The sequence below is a fragment of the Symphalangus syndactylus genome, chromosome 6 (assembly GCF_028878055.3).
Source record: "Symphalangus syndactylus isolate Jambi chromosome 6, NHGRI_mSymSyn1-v2.1_pri, whole genome shotgun sequence".
Lineage (NCBI taxonomy): Eukaryota > Metazoa > Chordata > Mammalia > Primates > Hylobatidae > Symphalangus > Symphalangus syndactylus.
In genome coordinates, this window is record NC_072428.2 from 64,958,237 (window position 1) to 64,974,909 (window position 16,673).

Below are 16,673 nucleotides of genomic sequence, written 5' to 3' on the forward strand. Positions count from 1 at the left end.
GGAGTGCTGAAACCTTTAGAGGAGGAGCCAGCAAGGAGACTGAGAAAGGGCATCCATTGAGGTGGTAAAAGAACAGGAGAGTGTTTTGTCCTGGAAGTTAAAATATTGACATCTTTAAGGAAGGAGGAAGCATCAAATCCTGCTAAGAAGTCAGTTAGGTCTGAGAGCTGATGCTTCAATTTAGCAAGATGGAACCAGTTATGACTTTGATATAAATGGATTTATGACTATTGTGGGGATGAGAACATGAAACAGGTTAAAATAAGAAAATGAGGTAATAAAGGGGAGCTAATGAAAATAGACAATTTTCCCAGATTTTTTGTAAAGCAAAATAGAATAATGAGGTAATAGTGGAAAGAAAACACAGGGTCAGGGGATGGTTACTTATTTTTTCTGAGGTGAAAGATATTATACTATGTCTGTGTTAAAGTTATCCAGTAAAAAGTAAGATAGGGCTTGATATTGCAGAAGAGAGAGGAGATAACTGCAGACGGAAAATCATTCAATGGATAAGTGGTAATGGAGTCTAGGTAACAAGTAAAAAGTTGGTCTTAGAATGGAATAGGAAATTTCCTTCATTGCCATGGGAGAATATACTAGTAGACTTGGTAGTAGGAAAGTGTGGTTTTCATTTGATTGCTTGGATTTTCTCAAAAACATATTAAAGCATGTCAACAGCTGAAAGAGAAGATGAGAGAAGAGAGTGCTTGAGATTTGAGGAGATATGATAAGGTATGAAATTGTTGCCCCAGAGTATGAGAAAGTGATTTTTTCTAAAGAAGTGCGTAAGAATTGCTAGGAAGTCTTGAGAGTTCACTTAAAATAAATGGTTAAAAATTTAAAGTGAGACGAGTGAGTGTCGCTCTAGCCATATCCACTTGCTGAGGCAGTGGCATGGAGTGAAGAGGAAAGTGTTGGCTTAACCAGGGTAAGCTAACTTGGACTGGGGTTTTGCTGGATGAGCACAAAAAGCTAGAGAAGAGAAAAAAACGTGCATGAGAGGGAGAATTAGAGTGAGGGACCAGGTAATACATGCTAGATGGGGAGGGAAGAGAGGGCATACAGAAAGGTGAAAGCTGGGTAGAAATGGTGAAATCAATGATCTGAGGTTCCAATGGGGCTAAAGAAGTTTCAATGAGAAGGTACTAGAATAAATGATATGAACAGAAGGGAGGAAGCGTTCAGAAAGATATTGCTTGACATAGAGGCTTTGGAGAGGGGGCAGTTAATGGCAGTAACAAAGTTCAGAGTATGGTCACGAACCCCAAGGCAGGAAGTCAGCGAGGTAAACTGACATGCTGAAGATCAGGAAACAAGTAAGATCAGAATCCAGACTAGAACCCACAGTTGTCTGACTCCTACTGAGTGTTCTCTCTCATACCAATGTTAGCTTTTATTTTTTGACCTCTAATACCAGGGCAACTAAATAGTGTTCTATTCAAGATGGTGACGTACATTGGATAAGGAAAAAGGAGAAGGCTCAGCTTCACGGGCATAAGACCTGTTCAGTTGCATTGACTCCTGTGTTTAGAAGGGCCCCACATTTTCATGTTGTACTGCATTCCATAAATCATATAGCTTGTCTTGGGAGAAACTTAATGATTTAAGAGGAATGTGTTTTTTTGTCTCATTTGAGCTGATTTTCCACAAGCCTCACTTTTCTCCAGTTAGCATACCATTAACATTTTATCAAGTCCATAATGGAAGTTTTAAAGAACCCATCTGTCAAACACTTAAGTTTCGATGTAAATTTTTGTTTAAAAGCACTCGCGCTTGATAAAAATCAGCCTGAAGATGAGAAATGCTGACTCAGGAAAGTCAATAATTAGTAAACTAAAAAGGAGATATAAATTAAAGTGCAGGTCTAGAATCTTAATTTATGCTTGAATGATAGCTTAGTGAAAATATTTACATTTTTATTTCTTATACTAAATGTGGTTTGTGTTCGTTATAGAAGGTTTATGAAATAAATATAAGCAAGAAGGATAAGCTAAAAATTACCCCAAAATCCTTAACAGGAGTTAGCCACCAAAATGTGTAACATTTGATGTACATCCTTCCAGGCTTTATGAGTGTATTTATGTATATATATTATATTATATAGCTTTGTGTCTATTGAATTATATTTTAAATACTATTTTAAAACTTAATTTTTAATTTAGTAATATAATCTAGGTAGACCTTCTATCCTTATAATTACATATTTTTCTAAAGTATTATTTCAATATAATTTATATTATATGAATATATAATCAACACATTATCCTTTTTTATTATTAAACACCTATGTTTTTCAATCTTCACTATTATAAACCATATCAATATGCCCATTCATTGTGTATTTTTCCACTCCTGTAAGTAAAATTTCTGGGTCAAAGAGCGTACTCATTTTAAAGGCTTTTAATCTATGTTTCCAAATTGCTCTTGTAGGGTTGTACTAATTTTCAGAACCTCTCACTGGCATTGAATATTCACATTCCTTTTAAGTTTTTGCCAACTGGACGGGCAAAACCTGTTTGCTCTCATTGTCTTCCTTTGTTCTTAATGAGGTTGAACAGGTTTTCATTTGTTTATTGGCTTTTTCTTTTTTAATGAATGTCCTGTTAATACTTTTTGGTCACTTTTTTCTACATGGCCTTTGGCCTTTCTCTTATTGTTCTGTAAAATATCTAAATATATTAGGACTGTGTTGCACAGTTTCCTTAATTTGTCAAAGGACTTTGCCAGGCCCCTACAAGCATATTTGCAGAGCTCTATGGGGTTGCTGTATTTTTTCCTGTGGGAGTAGTTTTAAAATGCACCACTTTTTTTTTTTTAACTAAATAAGAAATGCATGGTAACTATAATTATGATGATAGTATCGATATCGAACAAATGAAAACATCTTGTAATATATCTAAATAATGTATAGCCAAAACGCTAATAATAAAACCATTAAGAACAAAGTGCTGTACAAGCTCATCAAACATTTCTCTTTCCCATTCATTTCTCCAAATCCTGGCAATGAAATTTACATACTGAATGTTCTGTTATTTGGTCTGCTGTCTCAATGCTTTCTACTGTGAGCATTTCATTAATATTCTCATTGTGAGTCCTGTGGGAAACTTCCAGGTTATAAAACACAATTGTACAATTTCACAAGACAACTCATTAAGATGTTGAGTAGAATGTGAAATGCAAGATTGGGGCTTTGGATTTTTCAAAATTTTTTCTTACCCTCTCCAGTGTAATTTCTTCAAATTCATATTCAATTTCTGTCCCATTGACCTGTAAATAGGGAAAAAATAAGAAGAGAACTATTAAATACATATTGAGGAGACAGCTGCATTTTAAATAATGCTTGGGGGTTAAATTTTCATTCTAGCTATAAATAACCACATTTTCTTGATATTTCTGATTGTGCATTTTCATTCAAGTGAAATATAATCCAAGCTATTCTAAAATATATGACCGGATGCTACAGAAAATTATCAAAGATTATTGCTTCCCTTAGAATTCTGTGATTTTTTTGTAGTGAGGTGTAATAATACAAAATCCATGTTGTGAGCTTACAAAGAACAAATCATCTAGGGGCAATGATACAATTACGAGGAAAATAATTTTCTTGCTTTTAAAAAATGTTATGTTTGAACACTAAAATATGACCTTAAAAATCAGTGATAATGGCAGAACAACATTGTTCCATTTTTGAATAGTAAAATAGCATGAAAATGACTCCATCATCTGAGAAATACCTTTTCTTTAGTGGCTCAAGCTCAGGTAAATCATCCCCATCATCCTTTTATTATCTTTATTGGAAAGCCCTGGACCATATAACCATACCTATGTACCTCAGTAGCAGTAAGAAAGGAGCAAAGTAAGACACATTTTGAAATGCTTAGTGACAAATTGTTTCAACCATCCAACCAATCCTTGTATTGATTTGAATTTACAGAGAGAAATACATTTTAAATACAGCCAGGCACCTTAGATTTCCACAAATGTGCACAGAGAGCATATGAAAAGTTGGTTTAAAATAATCTAAAAAAATATTCCTTTCTCATTTTTATCTATCTCAGAATTCTTCTCAACCAGGCAAAACCTCTAAGCAAGAAAATTCTCAAATCGGTTGTTTCTTATTTCTGATACGTGTCTCGGCAACATCATTGGAATTGAGGAATCAGCCAGAAGGACTACATTTTAACTATAAAGCCATACTTTTTGTAGGATTCTAACTTACGTTTACTTTTCTATCTTAGAAGAATTTATACACAGTACCAGAGATTGAGAGATCTATGCAGGCAAGGCCCAGACAGCCAGCCCTGTTGCCTAACACAGAGCCTGGCAAGAAAATAATGAAGGAAAAGATAGGGAATGAATGAGTGACTGAACTAAGCAATTAATTTACTTGTGTAATTTATAAACATAGATAATTGTGGACTCTCTTTCATAAAAAAATTGAATGTAGTATCATCACCTAAAGGTGTAATTATAGTTATAATCAGTGAACATATAGAATGACAATGACAATGGGCTTTCCTTAGGTGTGTCCACCACCCACTCACAGCATGTTTTTGATTTTCTAATTACGTGAGCTAATTGGTGAATCACAATTTACTGTTTTACTACATTATCAAATAGCCCTAAACTTAATTTGATTTTCTAGGCTTCAGCAACTTAATGACTCACAGAAAAGAACTTGATGATGTCAGAAAGCTTTAGCAGCTTTCTAGAGGGTTTTGTTTTGTATATGCAAAAGTAAAACACACAGACACACACACACACACACACACACACACTTCAAACTCCTTGTATATGTATGTTTCCATATGAATGATTTTTAAAATAATTTTCTTTGATGGATAGGAAGAGGACAATAGGGGAAGGCTGAATTAACGAGATACATTTTCATTCCCTCAGTATGGCTCCATGAGGCTTTTCTTTGCTTCAGTGCTTCTCCAGAGTGAATCACTTCACATTATTAAAGTGCTGCAAACCGGGGAGAAAAAACAACTTCCAAGAGAGAAAAACACGCCTCTAATAATAAATGTGTAAAGGCTCAGAGTCAAAGAAGTTTTGTTAGGAAGTGCTTAAAAGACAAGAATATTTTAGTGGCATACATTGCATAGTTGTGGCCTATCAAAACCTATGCTTAACATTTCTAGGATCATAAATGCTGACTCTTAGATTTTTAGAAGTATTATATATGCATATCCTAATTGGTATTCCAAAGTTCCCTAGTCAGCTACATAAACTATTGCAGGCTTATATTTACCTCATGGGTCTTTCATCTTCAACTCAAGAAAATAATATGATTTGTCTAATTCAACAGTATCCAGGTTCTTTTCATAAGGAGGGATGATGCCATCAAGGTTGGAATGTAACTTTGCTTTTAAAACAAAGCATCCCGGCCGGGTGGCTCACACCTGTAATCTCAGCACTTTGGGAGGCTGACGCAGGCAGATCACAAAGTCAGGAGTTTGAGACCAGCCTGGCCAATATGGTGAAACCCTGTCTCTACTAAAAATACAAAAATTAGCTGGGCATAGTGGCACGTGCCTGTAATCCCAGCTACTTCGGAGGCTGAGGCAGAGGAATTGCTTGAACCCAGGAGGTGGAGGTTACAGTGAGCCGAGATTGCACCACTACACTCCAGCCTGGGTGAAAGAGTGAGACCCCATCTCAAAAACAAAACTAAACAAACAACAACAACAAAGCATCCCATGTCTACAACAAGCTTTAGTGAACTTATAGAAGCATGAAGGGTTTTTAGCATAGGTGAGGCATCATTTCAACCTTTACATGAGGAGCATTTAAAGCATGGACTCACAGGAGCCAGTGAGGGAGTTCAGAAGACATTGGAAAGGCCCTAATCTCTATTCTCTCATTACTGGGAGAGTGTGGTCTATGTTCTGCCAAAGGACTCCTAAGACAAGAAATGGCAAACATCTTGAGGGAAAGAATGAGACAGAACAAAAGAATTAAGAATACCCCCACCAGGGCTGGGTGCAGTGGCTCATGCCTGTAATTCCAGTACTTTGGGAGGCAGAAGCAGGCGGATCATGAGGTCAGGAGATCGATAACATCCTGGCCAACATGGTGAAACCCTGTCTTTACTAAAACACAAAAAATTATCCGAGCATGGTGGCATGCACCTGTAGTCCCAGCTACTCAGGAGGCTGAGGCAGGGGAATGGCTTGAACCTGGGAGACAGAGGTTGCAGTGAGCCTAGATAGCACCACTGTGCTCCAGCCTGGTGACAGAGTAAGACCGTGTTTCAAAAACAAAAACAAAAACAAAATACAATACCTCGATCTTAATTTGTGAAAATTTAGTGCCTTTTTAAACCAATATACCAGTACAGTATTAAATAAGGATTTAAATACTTATTTCGACTTAATTTCTAAATAAACGCTCTACAATGGTTGCTTACTGAGTGATGAAACACCGAGAGGTATCTATAGTAATTCACCCCTAACCATAAACTTGTGTATCCTCACTCAGCAAAACCGAAACTGTTATAAATGGCTCCCATCATCTTTTGGGTGGTTTGCAAACAATCCATTGTTGTTTGAACTTGCCTTGGTGTCTCATTATATTCCTAATCAGGTTATCGACATATGATTTTCAATTCCTTTTCCTGAAAAGAGTTCAGCTGAATACATTTTTTTTTCTTGTACAGAAACACGGTAATATTTAAGTACCTTGGTCATGTTTTATGCTATTGATAAGTTTGGGGCCCCGAGAGCTTCACAGTGGGGGTTTCTGTTATTCCAGTTCTAGCCCTGTCACAGCCTCCTCTCCACTTTGAGAACTAGAAAAATGAGAGGATTGACATTTTCATAGACTTCGAGAGTCAGTCAAATAGATTAAACTTTTCAGTGTTTGAAAAATGTGTGTGTGTTTAAGATACTTGATTTTTCTGAACTTTATGGTTCTGTGGTGACAGCTGGTAGATTTCTCTGGTGGCCAGAAAATTAAACTGATGTCACACGTTGTCCTGTACTGTTCTGAGCATGTAGCCTTCCTAGAATCATACGGCAGTTAAGTAAAGAGAGTGACCCACAGCCCACTCAAATTCAAACTTGGTATTTAATTTAAAGCTCTAACTTAATGAATGTTGAATGCATTAAATGTTTGTTTTTCTCCAATAGCTTTTAGTTAATTTTACGGCCTTTTTTCTACTTAAGTGATATAGTAACCACCTGCCTGGATGATGATATAATTTGATTTTGAGATATATTTTTATCTCCTGAAAAGACGTTCTCCATAAATAACAAATGTGAACTATCCATATTTTAATGTTGTTTCATTGGAATCTTAAATAATAATTTATCTGAAAATTTTTGCTTGTTCTTTGCCACCTTTGTAGTTTCATTAAGGCTAAGAATATACTAAACTCCAAAATAAATAATTTTTTTTTTTTTTTTTTTTTTTTTTTTTTGAGACGGAGTTTCAATCTTGTCGACCAGGCTGGGGTACAGTGGTGCGATCTTGGCTCACTGCAACCTCCGCATACCAGGTTTAAGTGATTCTTCTGCCTCAGCCTCCCAAGTAGCTGGGATTACAGGCATGCACCACCATGCCAAGCTAATTTTGTATATTTAGTAAGGGCTAGGTTTCACCATGTTGACAAGGCTGGTCTCAAACTCCTGACCTCAGGTGATCTGCCCACTTTGGCCTCCCAAAGTGCTGGGATTACAGGCGTGAGCCACCACGCCTGGCCCAAGATGAATAAATTTTTATATATCTCTGTGTCACATATTATAACAAGTGCTGAAACAAGGATATCAAAGCATTCACTTTTTTAGACTAAACACAATTCTACCCAAAGAGCAATTATTAAGCATGCATAAAGTGTCAAGAACAGTGACAGATACTGAGAAAATATTTTAAGATATAGCCATATTCTAAAGAAACACACAACCTTTAAAGAGGCACCAAAATACAAATATATTAAGGCCTCATACAAGCGTGATATCTAGTATTTAAAATATAGAGGTAGACTAAGGCTGCAGCACCACTATTGCTACATGCAAGTTATGTGCAGATCTATTTACTATTTGTCATTTACATACATTAAGTCAGTAGTAGAGAATATGACAGGCGATGTACTAATCCTTCTCCTTATTATAAGTAATTATGATATAGTAAACAAGGTATACCTCTGGTTATTATTGTTTTAGCATCTAGCACTACAATTGGACTTTGGGAGGAATGTGATCATCATGCAAACTGGGACCTCAAGTTCTTATGGCCTCTTGTCACTTCCAGAGGAAGGTGGGGCAATGCCACTTTGCTTCATCCACAGATGCAGCATGTATCACAGTGGCTAGCTATGATGACTATGTGACTGAGTAAGTAGATGAATCAATGAATCAATAAATGAGGTTTTTAGATGGGTTAAACCTGATGCACTCAAAGAAGACCTTGGTTGCTAATGGGGATGCCACGCCTACTGGGCCCAGGCCTTTTGCCATTCCTTGTTTATTTATCCTCATCTCTGAGATTGGCTCCTCTCAGAAGCCCTGAATTACAGGGTCACACCATCATCAAATGCCACAGCAAATCAACACACACACACACACACACACACACACTCACTCATTTGCATTCCTCTTTTTTAGTACCTTGCCAATATTCATCCTTCCCTTCTTTTGGAGTATCTCTTATAGTAAATATGTCATGATGCATTACTGCTCTTTACACTTGACCTTATATACAGTGTGATACTCGGTAGGCAAAAACATGGCTTCCAGAGTAAGAAAAGACACAGATTTGAATCTTCTTTCCAACATTTTTGATGAGTGTGAGTTTGGGTAAGTTCCTTAATCTCTTAAAACCTCAAGTTCTTTATGTGCAGAATGGTACTAACAATAGTTCTTCCTCATATGGTTATTGCAAGGATTAAATTAGGTAATTTATATGAATTATCACACATCTTAAGTGATTAAAGAAATTTTAGCTAAAATCCCAAACAATTGTCTTCTCAGTTCCTACTTCATAAAATTCTTGGTAGGAATAAATAATATTACACATGTTAACTGTCTGGCACAAAGCAGGTCTTCAATAATGAAAGCTGGTATTATTAGTTCTGGATACAAATCTATAAGAGTCACAAAATTTGTCTGATCAAATACTGAATGTTTGCTAATTTCTTTGGTAATACGTAACTTAAGCAAACAAACTTGTCTTTTTCTATAAATCCACTAAAAGCCTTTCCTAACTCAAACACGTTTTTCTTGAACCAATCTAAGATGCACTGCCTTGTGTATAGGAATTATCTTAGCTTTTGTTCTCAAATTAAGTAAGTGTGGCCTTCACTCAAAATATTATTTTGGCCGTGCGTGGTGGCTCACCCCTATAATCTCGGCACTTTGGGAGGCCAAGGCAGGTGGATCACCTGAAGTCAGGAGTTCGTGATCAGCATAGCCAACATGATAAAACCCCATCGCTACTAAAAATACAAAAACTAGCCAGGTGTCGTGGCTCACGCCTGTAGTCCCAGCTACTCTGGAGGCTGAGGCATGAGAATCGCTTGAAGCTGGGAGGCAGAGGTTACAGTGAGCTGAGTTCACACCACTGTACTTCAGCCTGGGCAACAGAGTGAAACTCGGTCTCAAAAAAAAAAAAAAAATTAACTAAACTTTCTCTCAATCTTCTGTAGACTCACTCTTCATTTTAAAAAAATATTCCCTTGCCCAGTATTGATCATTATGTTGCTCTGCTATCAGCACTCACTTTCTTAAGGCTATTCTCATGGCATTTCCTATATCCTCATCTTCATGAGAGCACAGGGTGTATATTATCCTTTTCTTACCCTTGTACCTTCTGACACCATGCCTTGTTCATAGTAGGTCTCCAAAAAAATCTTTAGACCCAAGTCATCTATGAACTCCAAAACTTGAGTTGTGTTTAAGCTGTATCTGCATAAGTATGGGCAGCCCCTAACAACAGCTGCCCTTTCCTGTGAAATACGGCTTGAATTTATCCTCCCATCTTAGGAAATTTTTGCAAATTTTTAAAATAATTTCCAACTTAAATACTGAATAAATTAAAACATCAATTAAATACATTAATACTTAGTACATATCACGTACTAGGTATAATAATAAGCACTGGAGATACAAAGATGGGTGAAATATAGTTCCTGCCCTCAAATAACTCAGTCTAGCAGATAGAGACAAGTGAATGGAAACATGTAACAAAGTGATAGGAGTGCTATGGTAGATGCCTATAGACTGTAGCAGCTGCAGAGGTGACATAAAGGAGGTAATAAGTGATTCTACCGGCAGTGAGTCGGAAAAGTTTTCATAAAGGAGATGGGATGAGCTGAGTGTGTTCATGGGCAGGTGCTCATGAGAATGTGTAGGCCTATCAAAGCAGAGGCAGCAATATTAACCACATCTTCAGAATGTTCTACTGGAGAGAGCACTGGCCTTAGAGTCAGAACACTTGATTGTACTCTTGAGTCTGTGATTTAACATGCTAGGTAACCTTGGGCTTGTCATGATGCTTTAATTTTCTCATGCAGACAGATAACTCTGAGTTCCCTGCCAGCTCTGACTTTCTAGCAACAGGGTTTTTCTTCCCATCTACTGCACCTGACCAATCATTACTATGATTTTTCTATTACTCTTTATCCTAAAGATCCCAACTGGCAACACATAATTTTGCCAGGTGATATCTCTCTGACCTCTGAATATCTCTGTCTTATCTCTTCTCTTTAATCTATAAAAGACCTCAACAGGGAGGAGACTAAATAGTAGTATCACTTTCCGTCTTGGCTCCACTCGAGGACATTACCATAAGCATTTTTTCCATTTCTACTCCTCAAAGATCTCAGGTTTCTGGGGGAAAAGAGTAAGCAGCTGTTTCTCTCTAAAAAGGAAAAATGGTAAGAAAGATTTGCTCTACTTCAATCCAAAAGAAAAAACTTGAGGAGGCTGATGTTCCTTATTCCCATCCTTTTATCATATTTCACTATATTTTTAAAATCTGTATGAATTTAAGGGGTACAAATGCAGTTTTGTTACATGGATATATTGCTTAGTGGTGAAGTCTAGGCTTTTAGTGTAAGGATCACCTAAGGTACACTGTATCTATTGAGTAATTTCTTATCCCTTATTCCATTCCCACCTTCTCATCCTTCCAAAGTCTCCAATGTTTATTATTCCATACATTATATAGCTCCCACTTATAAGTGAGAATATGTGGTATTTTGACTCTGTCTCTGAGTTATTTTACTTAAGATAATGTCCTCCAGTTCTATCCTTACTGCTGCAAAAGACATGATTTCATTCTTTTTTATGGCTGAATAGTATTCCATTGTATACATGTACCAAATTTTCTTTATCCAATCACCCACTGATGGACACTGAGGTTAATTCCACATCTTTGCTATTGTGAATACAGCTGCAATAAATATATGAGTACAGGTATCTTTTTGATATGATGATTTATTTTCCTTTGGGTAGATGTCCAGTATTGGGATTGCTGGGTCAGATTTTCTCTGCTGAATATATGAAAATCAGTTGAGTGCTGAAAAAGTGAAAGTCATTCCACCAGAATGACTTTAAATAGGACAAGACACATTACAAAAGCCTGAGGCTTGCATTAATACAACTAGATTGTCCATCACCTTCTTTAACTAATGTCCCTTCCCCTAGACTATCTTCACTAAAGTTAGTGACCAAAAACAGGCCCTTTTTTCAAGTTACAAGGCATTGTCACACAGAAATTCAAAGTTTAGATTCTGGAATCTAAAAGACCTGGATTCCATAACAGTTCTGTACTTACAAGCTGTTAGAATTCATCTTTGTTATGCACTACACAAATTTGCATAATTGTCAAAATTACTTATTTAAACACTTAGTAGTAAGCAAAAGATTTTCTGCTTAAGCTTTGTTGAGAACCTGTTTTAATGTGAAGTATACATCTGGTTATTTTGTGAATAGTATGAAGTTATAATGAGACTGGTTTAAAATGTGCAGTTTTATAAAAAACTCATCATAGTTCATTATTCCTTTCTTTAAATAAACACAAGCTATAAAAACAATCATTGATATTCTTAGTTAAGATTCTGAGATCACTATTCCTATTATTCACCTGAATTTGTTCTACCAGTAAACTCTAATTTCAAGTTAAAATTTCTAATCTTAATTAAAAAAACTTCTGAGCTCAGCGAATGCTAAATCATAGCTTCTACCACATAAAGAAAAAATCAGTATACTATAATTGTTTTCCATTCTTATTTATTTATTTATTTATTTTTGAGGTGGAGTCTTGCTCTCCTGCCCAGGCTGGAGTGCAGTGGTGCAATCTCGGCTCACTGCAACCTCCACCTCCCGAGTTCAACCAATTCTCCTGCCTCAGCCTCCCAAGTAACTGTGATTACAGGCACCCGCCACCATGCCCAGCTAATTTTTGTATTTTTAGTAGAGACAAGGTTTTGCCATGTTGGCCAGGCTGGTCTTGAACTCCTTGGCCTCCTAAAGTGCTGGGATTACAGGTGTGAGCCACCATGCAAGGCCCTTAAATAAGTTTTTTTTTTTTTTTTTTTTAAATTATCTGCCTTTGTTATGAAGTATTTATAACACATACAACTTTGGGTTTAGAAAAATAATCACAGACTTAATAACTACTATGTTTTTAAAATTTTAACTAGCACAGATTTTTTTGTAATTAGCGGCTTTTTAGCTATAAAATTATAATACATTTTTATCAGTATTTCTGTCAGAAGAAATTAAGAAAAATAGCTTAGAGTTCTTATATGTATAAAATAATCATTTTCTATATGTAAAATTGTCTTGATTAAAGGCTTTTGTAACAAAGGAGCAAATATAGTTACTTAGCATGTTCAAAACTGGATTTGCCTCTGATTTGGAAGGAGTCCATTTTCTCTCAGCTTTGCTCCCTTGTTTTGCACCATGTGCAGGATGGAGAATAACAGGTGGTTTTAATGCATTCACTTGGCTCCAGCCTGATGCAGGCTGTTTTGTTCTTTGGGTTTAAATATTTCATGAGTTTGTACATGTTCTTTGAGAACAGTAAATGGTGTGAAGAACATAATTGATCAATGGTTGTAAGGCATCTTGATACACAAGGTTTTTGTCCCAACAAATCTCCTCCCTCACCTCACCACCCATCTATGCAAATCACGTGGTCATTTGCAAGCAAGCATCCAAAAGGATCAAGAACTCAAAACACATAGCCAAAATATTTAGGGAAATAAAAACTGAGTGCTAAGCCAAAAGATGAGACTTTACAAATATGATGATCTAAACAGATAGTCAAGAATATTTTCTTTTACTTGGGTATAATATGACTGTAGCATGAGGGAACATATCAATGTTCTCCACTTCATCCCCTCTCTCTCCTCAATCCTCTGCAGTTTTTGTTTGTGTTCCACTATTAGACAAAAGTTGTACCCAAAATAATCAACAAAAGCCTTTTCACATTTAAATAAAATGGTCTTTCCCAGTCTTCATTCGCCCTGGCTTTCATACAGTATTTGGCACTGTATGGTTACTAATAATTGTAACAATTTTGAGAGCTTAGCATTTTAATGTTGATTTTACTATCAAAGAAGCTAGTTTCTAAGTTAAACAATTTTTTCAAGGTTATGCATTCATAAGCAACGTGAAAACAGGAGAATCTTGTTCATCCTCATCATTACTTAGTGATGGAAAGTGTATAAATTTGTTGAACAAAATTAGCAAACGAGTGCCTATAGGGATGGAGAAAGAAATGGAAATATCTAGTGTTTGAATCCAGTATCTGATATTAAAACACTCATTTTTCTTTCTGGTCATACATAGCAGAGCACCTCTCTTACTATACTTGTGGTCCTCCTCTTGCCAGCTCCTCATATTGTGATTTCTCTTCCCTGACATACTGTCCTCTTGCTCAGATGGGGAACTATCTTTTAAATTTGTGTTCTTTTATGGCCTCTATTATAATTGAACTTATGTTTGCCCCTAGTAGCCGCATTATAAATTGTTATTGAAGAAATAAATGGATTGACTCTTATGCTAAAGGCTTTTTATTTGCTGTATATCTTTAAAATCCCTTTTATTGAAAAATCTTACCACTGTCACTTTCCAAAGGAGTGAACTGCCTTAATTTCTCTCTAATCATTTTACTTCAAGTCTTGCTAACAATGAGCTGTATCCCTTTTCATCTAAATATAGGTCACCCTTTCAGCAGCTTTCAAGATCAATTCATCAATCAACAAATATTTATTGAGTGACTACTCCCACCTTCTTCGCTATCTCATATAATCTCTTTTCATCCCATTTAAAAAGCACATCACTATCCTCACAACCTTGGAAAAAGAGCTATAGAGCCACATCGCCCTGCTCCTTCATCTGAAGTTCTGTGATTTTGGAAAAATGCTTCGGGCTGCTTGTTACAATAAAGGTCATACCAATATTTCCAGATCAGATACTAAGGGAAAGCATTCTGCTGCTTTATTTTATTTCACCTTTTTCAAAGTACTTTAGGACCATAACAAGGACTGCTTATTAATAGGTTTTGTCCCCTACTCAATGTCCAGCCCAGCTGATAACACAGAAATTGTAAGGTTTAAAGTTGTTTAAATCTAACATTTTTAGATTATGCTAACAACAGTATTATTAATTTTCATACTATTTTCACATACATTATTGCATTGGATTCTTATAACAATCGTATATATAGTGATGTTTTAAAAAATTTCCTGCAAGCAATAACCATTAGTTTCCTCCACTTACCATCCCCCTCCCCCTAGCAGACATGTACATACATGCCACACTAGTCTCTTTTAAGAAAGGTGAAGAGGCAGAAATTAAATATGCCAATAGCAGACCTGGAAAAAACCTTTTAAATAATTGTAGTTAATATTGCTGAAGATTTACTATATGCTAAGCAGTAAAGCTTATATATATATATACACACATATATATAATTACATGTATATAATTACATATAATTATATATAAGCATATTTCACATATAACATATAAGCTTTACTGCTTGGTGTATATATATGTATATATACATATATACACATACGTATATGCACGGGGCAGTTGTGTTCAATATTCATACAGAAGACCTGACTTACCCTGTTTTTCTCTGTTAGATTCAATTAGAAGTCTAAAGTGACATAAAAGTATAAGCAATATATTTTTCAAAGAAAAATGTAGAAGTTTCTACATATCTATTAATGTTTCTCAGACTTGATCCAGAAGTTTGAAAGGGGTCATGCATATTGAAGTTGTGATTACTATAACAGCTAGTTGGATTAAGGCATTCTGGACTCTGAATTGTATGCACCGGTTCTATCTGTAGAAGTCTGAGAGATAGAATTTCTCTATCTCTGGAGACTTTTGTTTGTTGACCTTTAAGTATTCTGTCACAGCGTCAACTGGGATGCTGATAGGATAAGTTTCTAAGAGTTCATGCTTAAGCATAGCTCGCTGCTGCTTGCTTGCTTGCTTGCTTGCTCTTTTTTTTTCCTTTTCTTTTCTTTTCTTTTCTTTCCTTTCCTTTCCTTTCCTTTCCTTTCCTTTCCCTTCCTTTCCTTTTCTTTTCTTTTCCTTCTTTTCATATCTTCTTGGAACAGGAAGACTCAAAAGGGTACCAGAAAAATTTTCACTTGCATTCTATTAATTAAACTATAGATACTCCTTTAATATAGTAAACAAATGTTAATCAGACAACAAACTTTCAGCAAAAATCACCAAGGATTGAAGGCAGTTGGTAGGGCAAGGAGAAGAGATAGAAGAAAATTAAAATCATATTTTCATTATATTCTTTTTTTTCTTAATCATACTCTGCTTAGGATGGTTTTGCTTGCCAAGTTTTCCCTGTATAACTCCTACTTAGCCTTTAAAAACATCTTCCATGATTCTCTCCTTCCATCTAATATCACCACAAACCATGCCTTTCTTTCTCTAGCCCTCCTACGCACTCAAATGCACACATATGCATGCACACATATACACAGGCCAGGCTCTGCTAATGCTGTTTCTCTGTGTTTACAGACTACTTCTGTAGATTCTTTTTGCTCTGATTATATTATCAGGCTGTGTTAAGTATCAGCTCAGGCTTTGGATTCAGTCAGACATGTAGGCTAATCCTAAATTGGCCTCTTATTAATTTTTGTGACTTTAGAAAAGTTACATAGCCTCAGTTCTTCTTCAATAAAATACGATACTACTTATATTTACTTCAATAAGGTTGTTAGGGATCATAAATGAAGTAGGAAGTAAAGCACGGTTCTCAACTGCTCATACTCTAGAGATATTTCCTAAGTTTGACTCTGCCAGTTAATAGCTGTGAGAGATCTGCCTCAGTTTTCTGATCTGTTAAGTGGGGTTAAAAGAATATCATAGGGTTGTAAAGGATAAATGGATTAGTAAATTAGTGTAAATTAATTTAAATAAATCAGTAAAATTCTTGGAACAGTAGTCTGGCACATGATAAGTGTTATTATTATACTATTAGTTATTATTATACTATTAGTTATTATTACAGACTGGTGGAATAGGGAGCTCAGCAAATCCTGTCCCCAAAGAACAATTTTAAAACTGGGCAGAAATTGCCAACAATAGCCATTTCTGGACTTTGAAAACTGACTAAAGACATATAGCAAGTTAAAAACGATTGATTAAAAAAAAAACAACCTGCTGAATGTTAGTTAACAACTG

General features: G+C 35.8%; 1 protein-coding gene across 21 annotated transcripts in view; it reads right to left on the reverse strand.

The window, feature by feature from the left end:
- DLG2 (discs large MAGUK scaffold protein 2) overlaps window positions 1–16,673 on the reverse strand; it is a 2,194,174-nt gene that overhangs the window by 709,558 nt on the left and 1,467,943 nt on the right. For all 21 annotated transcript variants that reach the window (XR_008658315.2, XM_055281255.2, XM_055281254.2 and 18 more), the window contains one exon: window positions 3,217–3,267. Coding sequence is in view for 20 of the 21 variants with exons in the window: in XM_055281255.2 (XP_055137230.1) it covers window positions 3,217–3,267 (51 nt within the window). In the remaining variant the exon portion in view is untranslated. The remainder of the gene's footprint in view (window positions 1–3,216; window positions 3,268–16,673) is intronic.